The 24,275-nt window shown below is 44.7% G+C and overlaps 1 protein-coding gene across 5 annotated transcripts in view; it reads right to left on the reverse strand.

The window, feature by feature from the left end:
* The window catches only part of LOC140070832 (capping protein, Arp2/3 and myosin-I linker protein 3-like), an 813,581-nt gene that overhangs the window by 491,809 nt on the left and 297,497 nt on the right, over nt 1-24,275 (reverse strand). For all 5 annotated transcript variants that reach the window (XR_011848999.1, XR_011848997.1, XR_011848998.1 and 2 more), the window contains exons 13-15: nt 16,969-17,078; nt 9,997-10,074; nt 9,826-9,902 (exon numbers count right to left, since the gene is read on the reverse strand). Coding sequence is in view for 2 of the 5 variants with exons in the window: in XM_072117787.1 (XP_071973888.1) it covers nt 9,826-9,902; nt 9,997-10,074; nt 16,969-17,078 (265 nt within the window). In the remaining 3 variants the exon portion in view is untranslated. The remainder of the gene's footprint in view (nt 1-9,825; nt 9,903-9,996; nt 10,075-16,968; nt 17,079-24,275) is intronic.

Genomic DNA, 24,275 nt, shown 5'->3' on the forward strand with positions numbered 1-24,275 from the left:
TTTGGCTATCAATCCTTCTGACAGATGAAATTAAGGGGAAAACTAAACACAGTGGCAACCTCATAACAGCATCATGAAATCACAGGGTATTCCAGGGAGACAGTGGTCAGTTGGCAGCAGCATGAGTAGGCAGCAGAGTGGCACAAGGACAAATTATGGAGGTGGCAGAAACATGGTAGGCCACAGAGTGGCACAATGCCGGAATGTGGAAGTGGCAGCAGCAGGAGGCCAAAGAGTGGCACAATGACAGTGTGGAGGTAGCAGCAACCTGGTAGGCCACATAGTAGCACAATGACAGTGTGTAGGTGGCGGCAACATGGTAGACCATATAGTGGCAGAATGACAGAGTGTGGAGGTGGCAGCAGCAGCATGAATTCAGAGAGTGGCAAGATAACAAATTCTGGAGCTGGCAGGAAGAAGGAAGGCCACATTTTCAAATTAAATTTGAATTTGAAGATTAGAGAAGCCACATGTATCATACAGAACTGCAAAGGTGGAATCAGCAGCAGCATGAGGTCTGAGGTGTGTAGGAGGCGGCAACATGGTAGGCCACAGAGTGTGGAGGTGATGTCAGCAGAAGCAGCAGCAGGAGCCCACAGGTTGCGACAACATGGAAAGCCACAGAGTGGCACAATGATAGAGTGTGGAGGTGGCAGCAATGTGGTAAGCAACATATAGGCACAATGACAGATCGTGGAGGTGGCAGAAACAGCATCAGGAGGCCACAGAGTGGCACAATGACAGTGTGAAGGTGGCAGCAGCAGGAGATCAGAAAGACAGAGTGACAGAGAGGCACAATGACAGAGAGGAGGTGGTGAAAACATGGCAGGCCACAGAGTGGCACAATGATAGAGTGTGAAGATGGCAGCAACCTGGTAAGCCACATATGGGCACAATATTAGAGTGTGGAGGTGGCGGCAGCAGCAAAAGGAGCCCACAGAGTGTCACAATGACAGAGTATGGAGGTGGCAGCAACATGGAAAGCCACAGAGTGGCACAATGATAGATTATGTAGGAGGCGGAAATTCCAGTCCCTGGTAAAGATGGTAGGAGGCAGATGGAGGAACAGATGTGTGGCATCAGGCGGGTGGCAGCATCAGAATAGTGGCTGAGGCAGGTAGTTATAATCTAGACTAATTTCTCAACGTTTGGAGGAGGCGTCATGGCTGATCTATTCTGAGGCATAAAGCATTGGTGAGTCAAAATCCTGGCCGATCCAAGCCTGATTCATCTTGACAAAGGTCAGTCTCTCCACATCACATGTGGACAAGTGGTTTCTCCTTGCAGTAACAATGGCCCCTGCCGCACTGAACAACCTTTCTGACCCTACTGGCCGGACAGGACAGCTTCTCTACTGCAAACATCGCAAGTTGTGGCCACACATCAAGTTTGGTTGCCCAGTAGTCCAGGAGATCCTCTACCTGGGTTGGAAAAGTGCTGTCCAAGTAGGCCACCACCTGCTGGTGCAGGGTCTGCTCAATGTCCTACTGCTGTTGGTGGTGGCTACCCTCCTCACTAGGCGGGTGAAGGAAGTTTCTCATTAAGGACTCCAGACTTACGGTGCTGCTGATGGAGCTGCTAGTGCTCCTACCCCCCCATCTCCCCAAGCAGCCGTGGCAGTAGTACTTGAGCGATCACTGCCAGGAATCCCTCGGCCAGACCTGACAGAGCATGGTCAATGGCGCACAAAGGCAGCGGCCAACTGTCTGCACAGTATTTCTCTTTAGTATGCCAGTTTTTCCTCCCTCTCGGCGGCTGGAAAAAAGTCACCCCTTTTCGACCGGTAGCGAGTATCTAAGAGGGTGGAGAGCCAAAACTCATCCACGTGCCGGATGTTGACTAGTTAGGCATGAGCTGCCAGTGGCTGACATCAAAGTTACACAGGGGAGTACTCTGTCCGCTTGCATCATCAAAAAATCATTAATGGCTTTTCTCTGTTTATACAGGCAGTCGAACATATGGAGGTTGGAATTCCAACGTGTGGAAACATTGCATATCAGACTATGTTGGGGGAGGCCGTTCTGACGATGCATCTCGAGGAGGGTGAGCTTGGCTTTGCAAGAATGGTTGACGTGCATGCACAGTTTCCTGGCCATTTTTAGAATGTCTTGCAGATGGGTGGAAGACTTGAGAAACCAGTTGACAACCACGTGTGCCATGCAAGGCGCATGGGCCATCCCTCCTCGGTGCAGCGCAGACACCATGTTCCTCCCATTGGAGCAGATTTATCAAGCTGTCTGAAAGTCAGAATATTTCTAGTTGCCCATGGCAACCAGTCACAGGAACCCTTTAAAATATTCATGAGTACTGGTAAAATGAAAGCTGAGCTGTGATTGGTTGCCATGGGCAACTAGAAATATTCTGACTTTCAGACAGCTTGATAAATCTGCCCCACTGTCTGTCACCATGGTTCCGACTTTCAGTTGTCACGGAGAAAGCCACAGTTTGATTTCTTGTTGCATGACTCGGAACAGTTCCTCCCCTGTGTGACTTTGTTCTCCCAGGCAAACCAGGTGTAGAACTGCGTGACACTGATGTGCCCTGCACATGTGGTATGATGGAGCAGCACATGTGGAGGCTGAGGTGGTGGTGGAGAAGGAGGAGGCGGACACTGGCGCAGGAGCAGCAGTTTGACAACGTGGTGGAGAAAGCGGCATCTCCTGTTCAGGTTGTTGGTGTGGCTGGGAGGTAAGCACATTCACCAGTTTGTCTGTAAAGGACATGTACTGGCCCTGACCGTAGTTACAGCTCCACGCGTCTGTGCTTCCGTGCACCTTGGAAGAAACCGAAAAGCTCAAGGACTGGCCCACCTTCTGTTCAACATATTTGTGAAGGGCAGGTACTGCCTTTTTTTCTCCAACTTGGATCGGCAAAAAACATTGGTTCTCTGAAGGGTGCAGAGTCCACGACTTGAAAAGGGAGGGACTGCAGTACCAAGAACTTGGACAAGAGCATGGACCAGGATGGTTGGACGCATACAGTTGTCTCTTTGTAATTGCCTCTTTTAACAACTGCTGGCGCCATGCGCAGTGAGGAGCAGGAGCATCTGGACTGGGAGATTATGTCAAAGACAAACAGCTCCCTGCGGCAGAGGTGCTGTAGCATTGACTGGCTGAAATGGCACGTGTGCCTCTAGGTTCTGCTGCTGTGGCTGCAGGATGGACCTCCACAATTGTTCCACGTTTCTCCCAGGCCATTGGATGGTGACACTGCATGTGTTAACGCAGGGCCGTGGTGCCAACGTTAGCTCCCTGGCCACGCTTCACTTTCTGCCCGCAGATTCTACATATACACACGCTTGGCTCCTCTGGTGTCTTAACAAAAAACTGCCACACAGCTGAGGTGGTGATTTTACTGCCAACACTCTGCACTGAGTGACTACTAACGGCGCTGCCTCGCTGAGCCCCTGAAATTAATAGGATAGAGGCTTGTTGAGGACAGGTGAGGGCCGCTGTCCTGCTCCTGGGCCATGCCAACTAATTGTTGTATCTGACGAACCCACGGACTCTTGGCTGGGGTTGTCAGATGTTATATTTGAGGAATCGGGTAACCTAGCCAACCAATAAACAACCTTTGGGTTGTTGATCAACAAACTGCCAATAGAGGACAACGGCAGTTCTGGCCTCACGTAGTCACCCCTGCTGTGACGGCCCCTTACTGTGCTACGACCTCTGCCTGCTCCACCTGCCACCTTTCTGTCTGACATAGTGGTTAATCAACTACGTGGATTTGACACTTATTTGTTGCTCTGAACTTTAGCAACAAAAAGTATTGTAATTTGCGTTATACAGATCCCCCAAAACAGACACCCTGGGATTGGAGCAGAAATCACTACAGAATGTGGATTTCACAATGATTTCTTCCTATTCACTTCAGCAACAAAAAAGAACTGCTATTTGGGGCATACAGAAGCACAAGAACTGACACGCTGGGATTGAAGCAAAAATCAGTACAGAAAGTATGTGGATTTCACACTGATTTCTTCCTATTTACTTCAGCAACAAAAAAGAACTGCTATTTGTGGTATACAGAAGCACAAGAACTGACACCCTGGGATTGAAGCAGAAATCACTGCTGAAAGTATGTGGATTTCACACTGATTTCTTTCTCTTCACTGCAGAAACAAAAAAGAACTACTATTTGTTGTATATAGATCCCCCAAAACGGACACCTTTGGAGCAAAAATCACTACAGCACGGTACAGTAGAAGGAGCTGGACACTACAGGCAGCACATGCAGTGTGAAGTGGCGAGATTTGAAAATGGATGTACCTTTTTATAGTCGGTCGCTGATAGGCTTTCAGGTCTGCACATGTGATCAAGGGTGTTCCTTTCTCCTTCCCAGAGTTCTCTGCCCCATGCAACACGTTGTACTCGCGCCCATTTTGGTAATAAAGGAGGAAAAAAAAAAACTTCCTTCCCAAGAATCACCGTAAACTTCGGCTTTGTGACGAATCAAATTTTTCCTGAAATTCTAACCGAAGTTAGAATCATTAGAATCGATTTGCCCATCTCTAGAGATAACTAATAATATGTGCTCTAGAGTGTCTCCCAATGCAAGACAGCACTTGCTAGCAAGTACTGTATCTGTGGTATCGGGGAACAGCCGCTGCAATTGTGATGGTGTATGGTACCAATGATAAAGCAATTTATTAGCGCAGTGACATTATCCCCTTCCCGTTGATGCCTTTTTTCTGCATATTAACTTCCTAGTAGTGTTGATTTGTACTGTGTTAGACATAGAGAGCAGAAGAAGAGTGAAGAAATCAGAAAATACCATTTTGAGGCTAACTCAGTATATATGATGGTGAGCTTTCGAGAATAATAGGCCTCTTTCAGACATGTTCGGCATAACGTCATGTCTGATAATGAGCACTAGTGTTCTCGAAAGCTCACCATCAAATATACTTGACTGATTTCTTCACTCTTCTATTAAATTTCTACTACTTCTTAGTGACAGTATTTAATATTCCATGCCTTATACTGGAAAGCATTATAAAAATTGCAAATGCAGTAAAACTGTCAAAATATATTTAACGAGTTTGATCGTTCCTAATATATACTGCAATTGCAATATTACTGTATTGCAATATTGCAGTATATGACAGTTTTTGAAAACCAGCCTTTTAGATGTTTTAGATGTCTTTAAGCTGTCATGATTAAAGATCATCGCTCTCTCTGATGACGTCATTAGGAGTGACAATCTGAGCCAATATAGGGACCCCCATTAATCGCCAGATTTTAAATGCCTCTATCAGAGTCATTTAATCGGTTAACACATTCAGTGCCAATTGCAGTTGTTGACCAAGTTACAGCAAACTCCTGTGCTGTATGGAGATGGCTCTGTCAGCTTAGAATTTAGCATAGATCATAGCAACATTCAGCCGTCCAGCATATAACCATATGTAACTGCACAAATAAAACAAAACTAAAGTTCCTTAGTTACTTGCCTTCTCTTGATCCCTAATCAATAATTCCCAGTTCCAACTTCTCTTATTTTATTTATTTATTTTTTGCACTTATATAGTGTTCTTAAATAATTTGGGGGATCTGTTTTAGTAACTTTGACCTCCTGCCATTCATTTTGTATTCATTTTGTAATTCAGATGCTTTAATTTTCTTTTTACCTATTCTGGTAAAATATTTTGTAATTTTTAAAGGCTTCAGGCACACCTTTAGATTTATATTTTTTATACGTCCTCTTCTTATCGTTAGGTTAAAGAGCTTGAAATACAATCAACAATGTTCAGAGTGTTGCTTACTAGAGTAGTTAGAGGCTTAGTGCAGTTAAAGGGAACCTGTCATCAGGAGCCCTTTTCTGGCTCCTCTATATCCCCATAGAGAACAGTGTACACATTACCAAAGAGTTTTTTATAGTAAAACTGTCTTTTTCTAAAAAAAAAAAGATAAGCTAGATCAAAGCTTACCTTTCTGTATCCATAGATGTACCCTAGTCCCAAGGGAGTGGCCATAGGGGAGTGGGGCAGATATGTATGAAGTCCTTTGGGGCGAAGCAGGAGGGGAGAAGATATGGGAGGTTTTTTTATGTACAAATTTGTTACCCAGAAAAAAAAATAAAAATTGAAAAATGAAAAATTATGCAAAAATACTGGAATGCAAAAACTAAAAAGGAACATCAGTGAGAAGGAGTTCTGAAAACAGAAGAACAAGTATCGAAAACAGAAGTTACTGCATCAATTGTACTGTGCTGTTCCTGCAGATCAGGACAAAAATACTGTATGTTACAGTGTAGACAGTGCTATGTATGATGTACTGCATTAACCAGAGTAGGACTTTTGCTCCTCTTCATCATGATATTAGTACTGGCCCTGCTTATGGTTTCTGCAACGATCTGCGTCTGAGTCTAAGGTAATTGCGTCTTGGGTAATTGCAGGCAGGAATTTTAGTCGGTGAAACCAGGGGTCAGGAGAGGCTCAGCAGTACAGAGGAGCAGGCAGGTAGTGTAGTCAGGAGGTAGCCAGGGGTCGTAGCACAGAAAATCAGCATCAGTTTTGGGAGGCAGGCAGGTATCGTAGTCAGGAGGAAGCAGGTGGTTCTTGAACAGTAGGAGTCATTAGCAGTAGAATAGGAGACAAGCTAGATTATAGGATGGGAGCACAGTAATCTTTCAAGGAAGTATAAGCAAGGCTAGGTCTAAATAAAAAGTTCAATCCAATTGAAAGAGTGGAGCAAAACCAGTGAAACAGGAACTAGAAATTGAAAGATCAAGAACTAGGCCACGGATCAGCACTGGAGCTGTCCAGAGAGCTGCATAGCTTAGTTGGTAAAGCTGCAATCTGGGAAAGCAAAGTCTGCTGGATCAAGTTCTGATAGTTTTTAATGTTGGAGGAAAGGTCTTCTACTGATTTTCAAATGTATAGTGTTCTTTGTGCAATGACAAATACATAGCTGAATCCCCTTATGGTGGTCAACAAAATTCGATTATTTTTAATATTTTCTCAAATTTGTAAAGCAGTACTGAATGGCACCACAAATGAGTAAACAATTTACATTAATAAAGTGAAAGGTTTTCTTTTTTTTGTGATACATTTACTTCAAAGAAGTAAAGTTCAATTGTGATTACAGACTCTGTAAGTCTGCATCATTTTGGCCACAATGTTATATTTTTGCTTCTATCAAGAGACTATTCATGGCACTATTATTGGTTAACCCCATAGCGCAATAAGACGTACCTGTACGTTTTATTGCGCATGGGGTAGTATGAAGAGGGTTCACGGGCTGAGCCCTCTTCATACACGCCGGGTGCTTGCTTCACAATGAAGCAAGCACCCGTCGCTAACACCCGCGATCGGTGCTTGTACCGATCGCGGGTGTTAACCCTTTCATCGCCGCCGGCAAAGCTGCCGGAGGCATTAACGAGCTGGCGGCGCGTTGGCGCCACCATCTTTGCTCCGATCGCCGCTCCCTGTGACGTCATCGGGGAGCGGCGATCCGTTGCCATGACAGCCTCGGACACAATGATCCGAGGCTATCATGTTTTAGGCCATCTATTACAATGTGGTGCAAAATCCCCATATACTGCCATACTGTAGTATGGCAGTATATGGTAGGATCAATCAGACAACCTAGGGTTAAAGTACCCTAGGGAGTCAAAAAAATAGTAAAAAATTTTAATAAAAAAAAATAAAAAATTATATTAAAAAAACCTAAAAATTCAAATCACCCCCCTTTCCCTAGAACTGATATAAATATAAGTAAACAGTAAAAATCATAAATGCCCGATCTATCAAAATATAAGAATGTTTTTTTACTGCGTTTAACCCCGTAACGGCAAATAGTGCCCAAATTTGCAAATGGCATTTTTTTGCCATTTTGAAAAATATAAAAAATTCAATAAAAAGTGATCAAAAGGTCGTACAATTCTAAAAATAAAAGCATTGAAAACGACATCAAAAGTCGCAAAAAAAAATGACACCACCCATAGCTCCATACACCAAAGTATGAAAAAGTTATCAGCACAAGAAGACGGCAAAATGAAGATTTTTTTTTTTGTACAGGAGGTTTTAATATTTGTAAATGTATGAAAAAATTATAAAACCTATACAAATTTGGTATTTATGTGATCGTATTGACCCAATGAATGAAGTAGACATGTCATTTGGAGTGCACAGTGAAAGACGTAAAATCCACGCCCACAAGAAAACGGCGCAAATGCGTTTTTTCACCATTTTCACTGCATTCAGAATTTTTTTCCCGCTTCCCAGTATATGGCATAGACAATTAAATGCCATCACTATGAAGTGCAATTTGTTACGCAGAAAACAAGCCATCACACAGCTATCTACATGGAAAAATAAAAAAGGGTGGGGTGGGAAAAATAAAGACGCAAAAACGAAAAAGGGTCTGGTCCTTAAGGGGTTAAAGATGCATTTTGGACCTAACAGACACCCAATAAATACAGTGAAATCTCTACAGAAGACCTCTCCCAAAAAGACAGATTTTTTTAAGTGATCAATTTTTTCCCCCATTATACACTATGGAAGCTGCCCCCATATGGGCAAACCACCCCTTTAAAAGACTGATTTTAGGAACAAAATTAAACAGTCTCCTTAAAGAGGTTTTATTGTGCAAAATATATCTGAAGAGTAAAGTGAATTAAAGGGGTATTCTTGTCTGGGCATTCACATTCAGTGTCATTAATCTGCCATATATAAATATTTCTTCAATTAGGTGTTATAAAATTACCAGTGTGAAGATAATTTCTCATAAATGTAGTGATATGGTCCCTTAGAAACGAGACTGTGTCCTTGGATACGGCCACCTCAGCCTGGAGTGGCTGTTTAATTTTGACTGTTTAATTTTGTTCCGAAAATGTTTCACAGCCGTCCTGTGGTAATGAACGCTGAATCCAGGTGGTCAGGCAGGGCTCAATAGTGCATGTCTATGGCCATGGCTACATTTATGAGAAATTATCTTCACACAGGAACATTTTTTTAAAGGAAACCTACCACTTGGGATAGGGCTTATAAGCTGGACATGCCGTGCACCAGCTCAGTGTGAGCTGGTGCCGGCGCTTATCTCCGTTATGTTTTTAAATAGTTTTAAAGTATTTTAACAGTTTATTAATGTTTATATCCTTACTGGCTTTTCCGCACCGGGGTCCGCGCTCGGCACACCATGCGCGCTACCACTTCCTATTCAGATGCATGCACGGTCGCGCGCATGGTGCGCCGAGCGCGGACCCCGGTGCGGGAAAGCCAGTAAGGATATAAACATTAATAAACTGTTAAAACACTTTAAAACTGTTTAAAAACATAACGGAGATAAGCGCCGGGACCAGCTCACCCTGAGCTGGTGCACGGCATGTCCAGCTTATAAGCCCTATCCCAAGTGGTAGGTTTCCTTTGATGACATCCAATTGAAGCAATGTTAACATATGGCAAATTAATAAAATTAAATGTGAATGGCCAGATGGAAATATCCCTTTAAGCATCTTAACATTAACTATTTTATATGTAATGTAATCCATGCATGTTAAATATAGTCAATACCAACATAAATATTGTGCAACTACAGTGCAATAGGGCTTATCCAGGGTTGTAGAATTGCTAAAAAGCTATGGAATCATACAGCTCTTTTACAATAATGTGAATTTTTCTCTATAATAAATGGCTCTCTCATAAATAACTACATTTTGCCTGATCCCTTGGGATAAAGAAGGTGGGATGAGGGGAATCTACTTATCATAGAGGCACCAATTTTCAATGAATAAAAATCTGCCAGAGTCACATAGGATTACTACTGTAGATATCTAATTTTTTTTTACTTAAATTTAATTTTTTTTTAAAAAGTATTTTCAGATTACCTGTGTAAATACACATTTCTGGCCCCATTCAGATGAGTCAGACTTAAGCAGCAACCATGATGCAAGGATTCAAACAACTGAAAAATAATAATTCATTCATTTTGAATGTATGTATAGAAAAAAAAAACTCAATTCAACAGCGGATAATACATTTTTAAAGTATATACTTACAGCATCTAAAGCACAGTCTGTTCCAGAAAGGTTGAGATGACAAAGTGAGGTGCATTTAATAAGAAAGTCAAATACAATCTGAAATGAAAAAAAAAAAAATATTTTCATGTTATCATCAAGCCTTGGCTTTGTAGTCCACAATGCTTTTTTTCTGGTCTTTGAAGCTTATTGATATTGATGAGCTTTTCTGCATTAGTAGCTGAGCTGTAGTGAGGCTGGCCTCACATAATCAAGTTCAAACCTGTAATTCACTTGGGAGGATTTAATATGGCTTGTTCACCAGTTTTCTGGTGGACAAAGTACATAACAAGTCCCAATTCCATGCAGTGGTGCGGTCGCGGCATTCAAAGTGCCAATCTTAATATATTGCCTCCATTGAGTTGCTAGGCAAGGCATTACGATAAATTTCAGAGCATTAGAATTTCAGATTACATAGTTCATCATTTGTAAAAAATATCCGAAACCTGCCCGCCTTATTTACTTTAGTCTCGACCATAGCATAAGTCCATACATTATAAGAGTTTGGAGAGCCTTTCAGTGTATCTGTACTACTGAGCAGCACAAGCAGAAAATTAAGAATATTGTTCACACGCCAGTATTAATAATTCCACTCTATTGTGTGAGCCTGCCCGAATACTGAGCAAAAAAACTAAACTGACATGCCGAGTTCAGTTCCATTGCACAGCCACTGGACAGAGTTGTAGTGATAGTCAAAGAATTTGAAAGACTGTGATAGGATCACTGAGCGGTTGTCTCGGAGGAGATATAGAAAGTAGGCTCAAGAAAGAGCATCTTACTGGATCTCGAGACCAGGGTGGATCTAATAATGTTGCACAGGAGAAATTTGTCTTCTCTAGTCTAGTAACTATATGTATAGTTAGGACAGAGGCGTAACTAGCAGAAGCTGGGCCCCATAGCAGACCATTGAATGGGGCCCCCTTACTCTTAAAAATACATATATATTTATACACACACATTTACACAATCAATCATTTTTACACTCATACGCCTGTCTATGCATTCATACATTTATACACACATACAGTATATACACAAACGCAACTAGTATATACAGCATATACACACATATACAGCATATATAGACACACACCCAGTATATACACAACATACACACAGATATACAGCATATACACACATATACAGCATATATACACACGCATCCAGTATATACACAACATACACACACATATACAGCATATATACACACGCATCCAGTATATACACAACATACACACAGATATACACCCATATACAGCATATATACACACGCATCCAGTGTATACACAACATACACACAGATATACAGCATATATACACACACATCCAGTATATACACACAGATATACAGCATATATACACATATACAGCATATATACACACGCATCCAGTATATACACAATATACACAAAGATATACAGCATATACACACATATACAGCATATATACACACACATCCAGTATATATACAACATACACACAGATATACAGCATATACACACACATCCAGTATATACACAACAAACACACAGATATACAGCATATATACACACATATACAGCATATATACACACGCATCCAGTATATACACAACCATATACAGCATATGTACACACGCATCCAGTATATACACAACATACACACAGATATACACACATATACACACGCATCCAGTATATACACAACATACACGTAGATATACAGCATATGTACACATATACAGCATATATACACACGCATCCAGTATATACAACATACACACAGATATACAACATATATACACGCATCCAGTATATACACAAATATACACACACATATACACAGATATACACACACACACATGGACACACATATACACACACACACATATACACAGATATACACACACATATACACAGATATAGACACACACATATACACACACACATATACACAGATCTACACACACACATATATACACAGATCTACACACACACATATACACAGATCTACACACACACATATACACAGATCTACACACACACATATACACAGATCTACACACACACATATACACAGATCTACACACACACATATACACAGATATACACACACACACATATACACAGATATACACACACACATATACACAGATATACACACACACATATACACACACACATATACACAGATATACACACACACATATACACAGATATACACACACACATATACACAGATATACACACACACATATACACAGATATACACACACATACACAGATATACACACACATATACACAGATATACACACACATATACACAGATATACACACACATATACACACACATATACACACACATATACACAGATATACACACACACATATACACAGATATACACACACATATACACAGATATACACACACACATATACACAGTTATACACACACACATATACACAGATATACACACACACATATACACAGATATACACACACACATATACACAGATATACACACACACATATACACAGATATACACACACACATATACACAGATATATACACACACACACACACATATACACAGATATACACACACATATATGCATTTACACGTGTAGTAATTTTACTCACCCACCTTCAGCTCAGCTCAGATGTCACTCGGTTGGGGATTGACATGCCTGTGAGACGCGCGGGCAGAACGGGGCAGCATGTGAGGCACTCGCGGGGCGGTCCGGACCAGGAAATATTTAAGGCACTCGCTGGCCAGCCCGGACAAGGCAGCATTTGGGCCGGGCCACATGTGAGGCGAGCGCGCGGGCTAGGGAGCATGTGAGGTGGGCGGGGCCAGCCGAGCTTCTCAATCAGGGGAGGTACAGGGGCCAGCGGGAATTATACTTTGCTACTGATGTGTCCCCGGGCCCATCCCACTACCTCTCCACCCCCCTAGTATGAGGCCAGTAGTCAGGGGAGGTAGTGGGACGGGCCCGGAGGCACATCATTAACATAGTATAATTCTGACGCTCATTAAATCAGCATTCAGCATTCTGGCAACATAATAAAGTATACTTCCCCTATCCATCGCGGGCCCCCCCCTGTGCCCGGGCCCCGTAGCACTTGCTACGGCTGCTACGGCGGTTGTTACGGCACTGAGTTAGGATCACCAAGAAAAAGTCAACATTAAAAAGAGATTCTCAGCTATTCTCACTACTGACAATACAATACATATTGGGGGTCATTTACTAAGGGCCCGATTCGCGTTCTCCCGACGTGTTAACCGAATATTTCCGATTTGCACCGATGCATGCACGCGACGGAAATCGGGGGGCGTGGCCGAACGGTAACCCGACTGATTCGGAAAAACCGCCACATGTAAAAAAAAAAAAAATTGGTCGCACGGGCCATACTCACATGTACCACGATGAAGACGATGAACTCCGGGGCACCTCGGCGGACTTCGGCGCAGCAGCGCCACCTGGTGGACATTGGGCGCAGGACATACATGAATCGCCGGAAGACCCGAACACTCGTCAGAGAAGCCGCCGCTGGAACGCGAATGGACCAGGTAAGTAAATGTGCCCCTATATCTAAAGATGGGCGAATTTACCAAATTTTTCGAAAAAATTTGATTAGACTCGAATCGAGTCATAACAAACCACGTTAAAAAACAGGTATTTCCTGGCTGTTCCGACGTGTTACCCGAATATTTCCGATTTTGGTGCACGCGATCGGATTGGGGCGCATTGGCGCTGGCATGCACGTGACGGAAATCGGTGGGGCGTGGCCAAACAAAAACCCAACGGATTCGGAAAAACCGTTGCATTTAAAAAAAAAAAAGTGTTGCGGGACTCGCGCTTACCTTCACCAGGAATAGGCCGGTGAACTTCAGTGCATTCCGGAGGGCCTTGGCGGACTTCAGCGCCACCTGGTGAATGTCGGAGGAACTACCTTAGTGAATTCCGTCCGGACCCGTATTCACCGCAGAGAACGCGACGCTGGATCGCGAAAAGACCGGGTAAGTAAATCTGCCCCATTATGTATAGCACATATACATTATAAATAGAGGCAGCCATGCCCCCCTATGGCTCCTGCCATGCCCCCCTCCTCCTTGTCTCGTCGGATATCTGGCGGGTGGCGAAGCAGGTGGGCAAAACTAAGCCCTGTGCCCCATCATCTCCACTGGACACAATGCCACCTCTCCACTGGACACCATGCCACCTCTGTGCCCCCTCCACAACATGTGGCATATTCACAATTTTAATAGCAAATTCTTGCATTGCGCAAGAATTTGTGATTATGTCACTGCTTCCACGCCAGAAAACTGGCATAGAAGTTATTATAAATCTTCCCCATATAGTATATATACATAATATATTTAGACATACAAATCTTATATACACTCACCGGCCACTTTATTAGGTACACCGGTCTAACTGCTCGTTAACACTTAATTTCTAATCAGCCAATCACATGGCGGCAACTCTGTGCATTTAGGCATGTAGACATGGTCAAGACAATCTCCTGCAGTTCAAACTGAGCATCAGTATGGGGAAGAAAGGTGATTTGAGTGCCTTTGAACGTGGCATGGTAGTTGGTGACAAAACGGCTGGTCTGAGTATTTCAGAAACTGCTGATCTACTGGGATTTTCACGCACAACCATCTCTAGGGTTTACAGAAAATGGTCCGAAAAAGAAAAAACATCCAGTGAGCGGCAGTTCTGTGGGCAGAAATGCCTTGTTGATGCCAGAGGAGAATGGGCAGTCTGGTTCGAGCTGATAGAAAGGCAACAGTGACTCAAATTGCCACCTGTTACAACCAAGGTAGGCAGAAGAGCATCTCTGAATGCACAGTACGTCGAACTATGAGGCAGATGGGCTACAGCAGCAGAAGACCACACGGGGTGCCACTCCTTTCAGCTAAGAACAGGAAACTGAGGCTACAATTTGCACAAGCTCATCGAAATTGGACAGTAGAAGATTGGAAAAACGTTGCCTGGTCTGATGAGTCTCGATTTCTGCTGCAACATTCAGATAGTAGGGTCAGAATTTGGCGTCAACAACATGAAAGCATGGATCCATCCTGCCTTGTATCAACGGTTCAGGCTGGTGGTGGTGGTGTCATGGTGTGGGGAATATTTTCTTGGCACTCTTTGGGCCCCTTGTTACCAATTGAGCATCGTTGCAACGCCACAGCCTACCTGAGTATTGTTGCTGACCATGTCCATACCTTTATGACCACAATGTACCCAACATCTGATGGCTACTTTCAGCAGGATAATGCGCCATGTCATAAAGCTGGAATCATCTCAGACTGGTTTCTCAGACTGAGTTCACTGTACTCAAATGGCCTCCACAGTCACCAGATCTCAATCCAATAGAGCATCTTTGGGATGTGGTGAAACGGGAGATTCGCATCATGGATGTGCAGCCGACAAATCTACGGCAACAGTGTGATGTCAATATGGACCAAAATCTCTGAGGAATGCTTCCAGCACCTTGTTGAATCTATGCCACAAAGAGTTGAGGCAGTTCTGAAGGCAAAAGGGGGTCCAACCCGTTACTAGCATGGAAAGTCAAATGACCATATAGGGGATATGCGATATGCAGCCGGTAAATAGTGTTGTCTGTAACATATTTTTTTTATTGTCCCTAATAACAGCAGCCTCCCCTATAAAACCTAAGTTCCATGAGAAGGGACATTGCTGTTTTTTAAGAAGTCCCAGTCCATCTGACTGACCCTGTGACAAGAAACAACCTCTCCCTATCTCTATTGGGTATGTCCATAATGGCATCTGGACTTTGAATGGCGGGGTTGGATATGTGACTCTGCAGTATGAGAGTAGGGTCAAAGACATTGCCATAGAGGACATGCCTGTGGCTGCTAAGGGACCGAAAGCTGCTTGATTGAGTGTTTTAGCAATCAATCAAGCAGCATGGTGATTTTTCCCGAACACAGAACCAGATCCCAGACAGCAGCGCTTGCTTGGTGCAGTCCTGAATAGTGCACTTTGGATTCACTCTTCATTAATAATAAACAAATATTAGCTTGTGGAATTATAAAAATGAGGTAAAGAGGGGCGGGATCAGGGGAGTGATTGAATATGGCGATCTTGACTTTCCAGTATCCTCTGCAAATTGAAGGCCCAGGTTCCCTACAGGGCCTTTCCATGCATGAGCCACCCATTCTAGCCAAAGGTTCCAAGGATACTGTTCGGCTTTCATGTGTGCTAACTCTCCCCAACAGATGGGACTCTAAGTGGTGCGTACACATGAAATGTCCCATATTGATTCCACATTGGAGGCAAAAGTATTATTTAAGATAAGCTAAAAGTCGGGCTTCCTCAACTACCCCCTGCCTACTTGGGTTACTCTGGAATAGGCGGGAGATATAAAAGGTATCAATGGTTCAACAGGCCCGGGGGTACACACCACCACGCCAGTCCTCTGTATGCTAGGGGCACACATGGAATTTTTTAGGCCCATTGGTTTCTCCCACGTGGCTTCCTTTGACTGTGGCCGAGAATCACAAGACCACTCCCACAAGCTACTTATGCCTCCCCTCCTTGTATGGAAAGATATTGGCGCCCCATTTATATGCATAATACCATGTACCGCTCAGAGACAAGGGGTAATTGTTATGTACTTGTATTAGTTTTTATTTTCTAGAACATTATTTGTTACATATATTACCTGTTTACTTGTATATTGAAACTCAATAAAATGATTGAACTATAAAAATGAGTTAATTTATTAAAGGTTTAAGTGAATTTGCATGCCATCTGTTTTCATGAATACCTTATGAGAAATACATCTGATAAGAATGAATAAAGCTGTAATATTTTATTTATAAGGCTTGGTTGCTGTTATCATCAATGTCTCTATTATTCTGCTCTTAAGCATGATCACAGTTGTGAACTGCTTCTAAACTGTAAAAATCAACCTATTAAAATATAGAATTATAACTTACAGTAGAATCTTCAGTGGCAAGAATCCCAGGGTTGCCAGACAGGTCCAGATGGCTAAGAGATTTGCTACATAATCCATTCAAATTAAGTGATTGAAATAAACTGCTAATACCTATAAAGTAAAAAAAAGCAGTGTTTATTAAATAATAGAATATTAAAGATCATTATTATGATAAAACTTACTAAAAAAAATAAACAATTGAACAACCTCAATCTTTTTTTCTATTCGATTTTTCTGAATGATTCATAAGTATTATCTTATAAGTAGAGATGAGCGAGCACTAAAATGCTCGGGTACTCGTTATTCGAGACGAACTTTTCCCGATGCTCGAGTGCTCGTCTCGAATAACGAGCCCCATTGAAGTCAATGGGAGACTCGAGCATTTTTCAAGGGGACCAAGGCTCTGCACAGGGAAGCTTGGCCAAACACCTGGGAACCTCAGAAAAGGATGGAAACACCACGGAAATGGACAGGAAACAGCAGGGGCAGCATGCATGGATGCCTCTGAGGCTGCCTAATCGCACCATTATGCCAAAATTATGGGCAACAGCATGGCCATGACAGAGTGACAGAATGAAGCTAGATAGCATGTAAAACATCCAATAATTGACCCTGACACTATAGGGGACGGCATGCAGAGGCAGCGGCAGCAGCGGCAGGCTAGAGAGTGGCATGGCGACATACTCTAAATGGACTCAGGCTTCAAACCAATGGGTGGCAGAGAGGAACCAAAGGAGGTGAGCAAGAAGCGCTCAAATAATATCGGTACATGATAAAAGTTTGCCAGTATATTTTGTGGATTACACAGCAGGGTGGCGACAAAGTTAACATGGAAGCTATGAAAACAACCCAAAATTCTGCCTGACACAGCTCGTTTGATAAGGGGACCATGTATGGAGGCAGTGAACTAGTAGTAGATTAAAGGTGCTGCAGTTAAAACTATGTTAGTTGGATCTTGGCATGGAGCTGGCGCTCCGCTGCCAGGCGAGCTTTCGCCAATCCAAGCCCCTGTCTCTAGGCTACTCCCCAGACAGCACTTCTAAGAACCTTTTGTATAAGATCAAGTGTAGTAGCGTTCTTATAAGTTTGGGATATGGCGGGTGAGGGGAATGTAAACAGATGCGCAAGAAGCGCATGATGCGCATGGAGCTGGCGCTCCGCTGCCAGGTGAGCTTTCGCCAATCCAAGCCCCTGTCTCTAGGCTACTCCCCAAACAGCACTTCTAAGAACCTTTTGTATAAGATCAAGTGTAGTAGCGTTCTTATAAGTTTAGGATATGGCGGGTGAGGGGAATGTAAACAGATGCGCAAGAAGCGCTGAAATAATATCGGTAAATGATAAAAGTTTGCAAGTATATTTTGTGGATTACACAGCAGGGTGGCGACAAAGTTAACAAGTTTGATGTGGAATGCCCTGTAATAGCTCTTGGGCGGTGTGCCTTTTATCGCCTAGGCTCAGCAGTTTGAGCACCGCCTGCTGTCGCTTAGCGACGGCACTGCTGCTGTGCCTAGAGCTACCGACTGATGGCGCCATGGCCACGGATGGTAATTCGGAGGAGGAGGGGTGGGAGGAGGAGGAGGTATACTAGACCTTTGAGACCTGGAACGAGGTAGGCCCCGCAATTCTCTGCGTCAGCAGTAAATGACCAGCCCCAGGGTCAGACTCGGTCCCAGCCTGCACCAAGTTAAGTGTAGTAGCGTTCTTATAAGTTTGGGATATGGCGGGTGAGGGGAATGTAAACAGATGCGCAAGAAGCGCATGATGCGCATGGAGCTGGCGCTCCGCTGCCAGGCGAGCTTTCGCCAATCCAAGCCCCTGTCTCTAGGCTACTCCCCAAACAGCACTTCTAAGAACCTTTTGTATAAGATCAAGTGTAGTAGCGTTCTTATAAGTTTAGGATATGGCGGGTGAGGGGAATGTAAACAGATGCGCAAGAAGCGCTGAAATAATATTGGTAAATGATAAAAGTTTGCCAGTATATTTTGTGGATAACACAGCAGGGTGGCGACAAAGTTAACAACTTTGATGTGGAATCCATGAAAACAACCCAAATTTCTGCCTGACACACCTCGTTTGATAAGGGGACGATGTATGGAGGCAGCTATATGGACGACTTTTGGAGGTAGCAATGGAGACAACGTGTGGAGGCTGCTATGGAGACAATTTAATTTGGATAGTGCCTGTATGTGGCAGTCCAAAAAAGTTTTAAACCAGAGGAGCAGGTAGGTGGCCCTCCAGAAAAATGAAATAGATTGAGTGCCTGTATGTGGCAGTCCAAAAAAGTTTTCAAACCAGAGGAGCAGGTAGGTGGCCCTCCAGAAAAATTTAATAGATTGAGTGCCTGTATGTGGCAGTCCAAAAAAGTTTTCAAACCAGAGGAGCAGGTAGGTGGCCCTCCAGTAAAATGGAATAGATTGAGTGCCTGTATGTGGCAGTCCAAAAAAGTTTTCAAACCAGAGGAGCAGGTAGGTGGCCCTCCAGAAAAATTGAATAGATTGAGTGCCTGTATGTGGCACTCCCAAAAATTGTTTAAAACAGAGGACCGGGTAGGTGGCCCTCCAGAAAAATTAAATGCATAAAGTACTATAGCTAGAGCCAGTGGGCCCTGTCAAAAAATAGCCAGTTTCCTCTGCTTTACTGTACAAAGAGGAGGAGAAGGAGGAAAATGAGGAGGAGGAGGAGTGGATAAATTATTCAGGTTGAGCTTCCTTCACCTGGTGGAGATTGGAAATTATGAGAAATCCAGGCTTTATTCATCTTAATAAGCGTCAGCCTGTCAGCGCTGTCAGTCGACAGGCGTGTACGCTTATCGGTGATGATGCCACCAGCTGCACTGAAAACCCGCTCGGACAAGACGCTAGCGGCAGGGCAGGCAAGAACCTCCAAGGCGTACAGCGCCAGTTCGTGCCACATGTCCAGCTTTGAAACCCAGTAGTTGTAGGGAGCTGTGTGATCATTTAGGACGATGGTATGGTCAGCTACGTACTCCCTCACCATCTTTCTGTAAAGATCAGCCCTACTCTGCCGAGACTGGGGACAGGTGACAGTGTCTTGCTGGGGTGACATAAAGCTGGCAAAAGCCTTGTAAAGCGTACCCTTGCCAGTGCTGGACAAGCTGCCTGCTCGCCTACTCTCCCTCGCTACTTGTCCCGCAGAACTACGCACTCTGCCGCTAGCGCTGTCAGAAGGGAAATACTGTTTCAGCTTGTGAACCAGGGCCTGCTGGTATTCATGCATTCTCACACTCCTTTCCTCTCCAGGGATGAGAGTGGAAAGATTTTGCTTGTACCGTGGGTCCAGGAGAGTGAACACCCAGTAATCGGTGCTGGAATAAATTCTTTGAACGCGAGGGTCACGGGATAGGCAGCCTAGCATGAAATCTGCCATATGCGCCAGAGTACCAACGCGTAAGAATTCACTCCCCTCACTGGCCTGGCTGTCCATTTCCTCCTCCTCCAACTCCTCTTCTTCTGCCCATACACGCTGAACAGTGAAGGACTGAACAATGGTCCCCTCTTGTGTCTCGCCAACATTCTCCTCCTCTTCCTCCTCATCCTCCTCCACCTCCACCTCCTCCGATATGCGCTGAGAAACAGACCTAAGGGTGCTTTGGCTATCAACAAGGGAATCTTCTTCCCCCGTCTCTTGTGACGAGCGCAAAGCTTCCGACTTCATGCTGATCAGAGAGTTTTTCAACAGGCCAAGCAGCGGGATGGTGAGGCTGATGATGGCAGCATCGCCACTGACCATCTGTGTTGACTCCTCAAAGTTACTCAGCACCTGACAGATATCAGACATCCACGTCCACTCCTCATTGTAGACTTGAGGAAGCTGACTGACCTGACTACCAGTTCTGGTGGAAGTTGACATCTGGCAGTCTACAATCGCTCGGCGCTGCTGGTAAACTCTGGATAACATGGTCAGTGTTGAATTCCACCTCATGGGCACGTCGCACAACAGTCGGTGAGCGGGCAGTTGGAGGCGGCGCTGCGCTGCCCTGAGAGTGGCAGCATCTGTGCTGGACTTCCTGAAATGCGCACAGATGCGGCGCACCTTCGTGAGCAAATCAGACAGATTGGGGTATGTCTTGAGGAAACGCTGAACTATCAGATTTAACACATGGGCCAGGCATGGCACATGTGTCGGTCTGCCGAGTTGCAGAGCCGCCACCAGGTTACGGCCGTTGTCACACACAACCATGCCTGGCTTCAGGTTCAGCGGTGCCAGCCACAGATCAGTCTGCGCCGTGATGCCCTGTAATAGTTCTTGGGCGGTGTGCCTTTTATCGCCTAGGCTCAGCAGTTTGAGCACCGCCTGCTGTCGCTTAGCGACGGCACTGCTGCTGTGCCTAGAGCTACCGACTGATGGCGCCATGCCCACGGATGGTAGTTCGGAGGAGGAGGTGGAGGAGGGGTGGGAGGAGGAGGAGGCATAGTAGGCCTGAAACACCTGGACCGAGGTAGGCCCCGCAATCCTCGGCGTCGGCAGTATATGACCAGCCGCAGGGTCAGACTCGGTCCCAGCCTCCACCAAGTTAACCCAATGTGCCGTCAGCGATATATATTGGCCCTGCCCGGCAGCACGTGTCCGTGGTCAGGTGGACCTTGTCAGAAACGGCGTTGTCAGGGCACGGATGATGTTGTCTGACACATGCTGGTGCAGGGCTGGGACGGCACATCGGGAAAAGTAGTGGCGGCTGGGGACCGAATACCGAGGGGCGGCCGCCGCCATGAGGTTGCGAAAGGCCTCGGTCTCTACTAGCCTATAGGGCAGCATCTCCAGGCTAAGCAATCTGGAGATGTGGACATTAAGGGCTTGGGCGTGCGGGTGGGTTGCACTATATTTGCGTTTCCGCTCCAGCGTCTGGGGTATGGAATGCTGAACGCTGGTGGATGCTGTGGAGGATCGTGGAGGCGACGATGGGGTTTTTGTGGCAGGGTCCTGGGCAGGGGGCTGACTATCAGCTGACACAGGGGAAGGAGCAGTGGTGTGCACGGCCGGAGGTGAACGGGCTTGTTGCCACTGAGTGGGGTGTTTAGCATTCATATGCCTGCGCATACTGGTGGTAGTTAAGCTAGTAGTGGTGGAACCCCTGCTGATCCTGGTTTGGCAAATGTTGCACACCACAGTCCGTCGGTCATCCGGTGTTTCCTTAAAGAACCTCCAGACTTCGGAAAATCTAGCCCTCGCCGCAGGAGCCCTCGCCACGGGAGCTTCACTAGTTGACACATTTGGCGCTGATGCACCAGCTCTGGCCCTGCCTCTCCGTCTGGCCCCACCACTGCCTCTTCCAACCTGTTCTGGTCGAGGACTCTCCTCTGTCTCAGAAGCACTGTGTTCACCCGGCCTATCAACCCAGCTTGGGTCTGTCACCTCATCATCCTCCGATCCCTCAGTCTGCTCCCCCCTCGGACTTCCTGCCCTGACAACAACTTCCCCACTGTCTGACAACCGTGTCTCCTCATCGTCGGACACCTCTTTAGACACTTCTTCCACTACGTCAAGAAGGTCATCATCACCCACAGACTGCGACTGGTGGAAAACCTGGGCATCGGAAAATTGCTCAGCAGCAACCGGACAAGTGGTTTGTGAGTGTGGGAAGGGTCCAGAAAACAGTTCCTCAGAGTATGCCGGTTCAAATGGCAAATTTTCCTGGGAGGGGGCAGACTGGGGGGGAGGAGGCTGAGGTGCAGGAGCTGGAGGAGTGCCGATTTCGGTGACATGGGTGGACTGCGTGGAAGACTGACTGGTGGACAAATTGCTCGAAGCATTGTCGGCAATCCACGACATCACCTGTTCGCACTGTTCTGGCCTCAACAGTGCTCTACCACGAGTCCCAGTAACTTCAGACATGAACCTAGGGAGTGTAGCTCTGCGGCGTTCCCCTGCTCCCTCATAAGCAGGTGGTGTCTCACCCCGGCCAGGACCACGGCCTCTGACCCCTGCAGTAGTTGGACGCCCACGTCCCCGTCCTCGTCCTCTACCCCTAGCCCTCGGGTTAAACATTTTTAAAATGAGAGTTATAACTTTAATTTTTTAAACTTTTTTTTGTGTTTTTTTGTTTTTTTTTTGTGTTTTTTAGTTTTTAAAACCAAACGATGCTATCCTATTGCTATGGCTATTTTCTAGCCAAGTATGAAAGCACACTACTATGCCAGATGAGATGACGCTGAGTTATTAAACAAAATAAACGTAAAATAAAAAAGGAAATGGCAGACTGTGCCTAATTGAAATCCAACCCCTAATAAATTTTCCCACTTCGGTCTTTGCAATGGATATGTGCGTCACTAAGCGCAAAACACAGCGGTCGCAAGTCTCACTACAAATTGCTCACAATTTGCTAGTAGATGCACTGCAGCAAGTACAGCCACCAGCAGATCAACCAGAAATCAAATATATATAACGCTACTGTAGGCGTAAGTAAGCCGTTTGGATTCTCCTATGGCTATTTTCTAGCCAAGTATGAAAGCACACTACTATGCCAGATGAGATGACGCTGAGTTATTAAACAAAATAAACGTAAAATAAAAAAGGAAATGGCAGACTGTGCCTAATTGAAATCCAACCCCTAATAAATTTTCCCACTTCGATCTTTGCAATGGATATGTGCGTCACTAAGCGCAAAACACAGCGGTCGCAAGTCTCACTACAAATTGCTCACAATTTGCTAGTAGATGCACTGCAGCAAGTACAGCCACCAGCAGATCAACCAGAAATCAAATATATATAACGCTACTGTAGGCGTAAGTAAGCCGTTTGGATTCTCCTATGGCTATTTTCTAGCCAAGTATGAAAGCACACTACTATGCCAGATGAGATGACGCTGAGTTATTAAACAAAATAAACGTAAAATAAAAAAGGAAAAGGCAGACTGTGCCTAATTGAAATCCAACCCCTAATAAATTTTCCCACTTCGGTCTTTGCAATGGATATGTGCGTCACTAAGCGCAAAACACAGCGGTCGCAAGTCTCACTACAAATTGCTCACAATTTGCTAGTAGATGCACTGCAGCAAGTACAGCCACCAGCAGATCAACCAGAAATCAAATATATATAACGCTACTGTAGGCGTAAGTAAGCCGTTTGGATTCTCCTATGGCTATTTTCTAGCCAAGTATGAAAGCACACTACTATGCAAGATGAGATGACACTGAGTTATTAAAAAAATAAACGTAAAATAAAAAGTAAATGGCAGACTGTGCCTAATTGAAATCAAACCCCTAATAAATTTTCCCACTTTGGTGTTTGAGGTGGATATGTGTGTCACTAAGAGCTAAACACAACGGTAGCAAGTCCCCCTGCAAATTC

The sequence above is a fragment of the Engystomops pustulosus genome, chromosome 7 (genome assembly GCF_040894005.1).
Source record: "Engystomops pustulosus chromosome 7, aEngPut4.maternal, whole genome shotgun sequence".
Taxonomy (NCBI): Eukaryota; Metazoa; Chordata; class Amphibia; order Anura; family Leptodactylidae; genus Engystomops; species Engystomops pustulosus.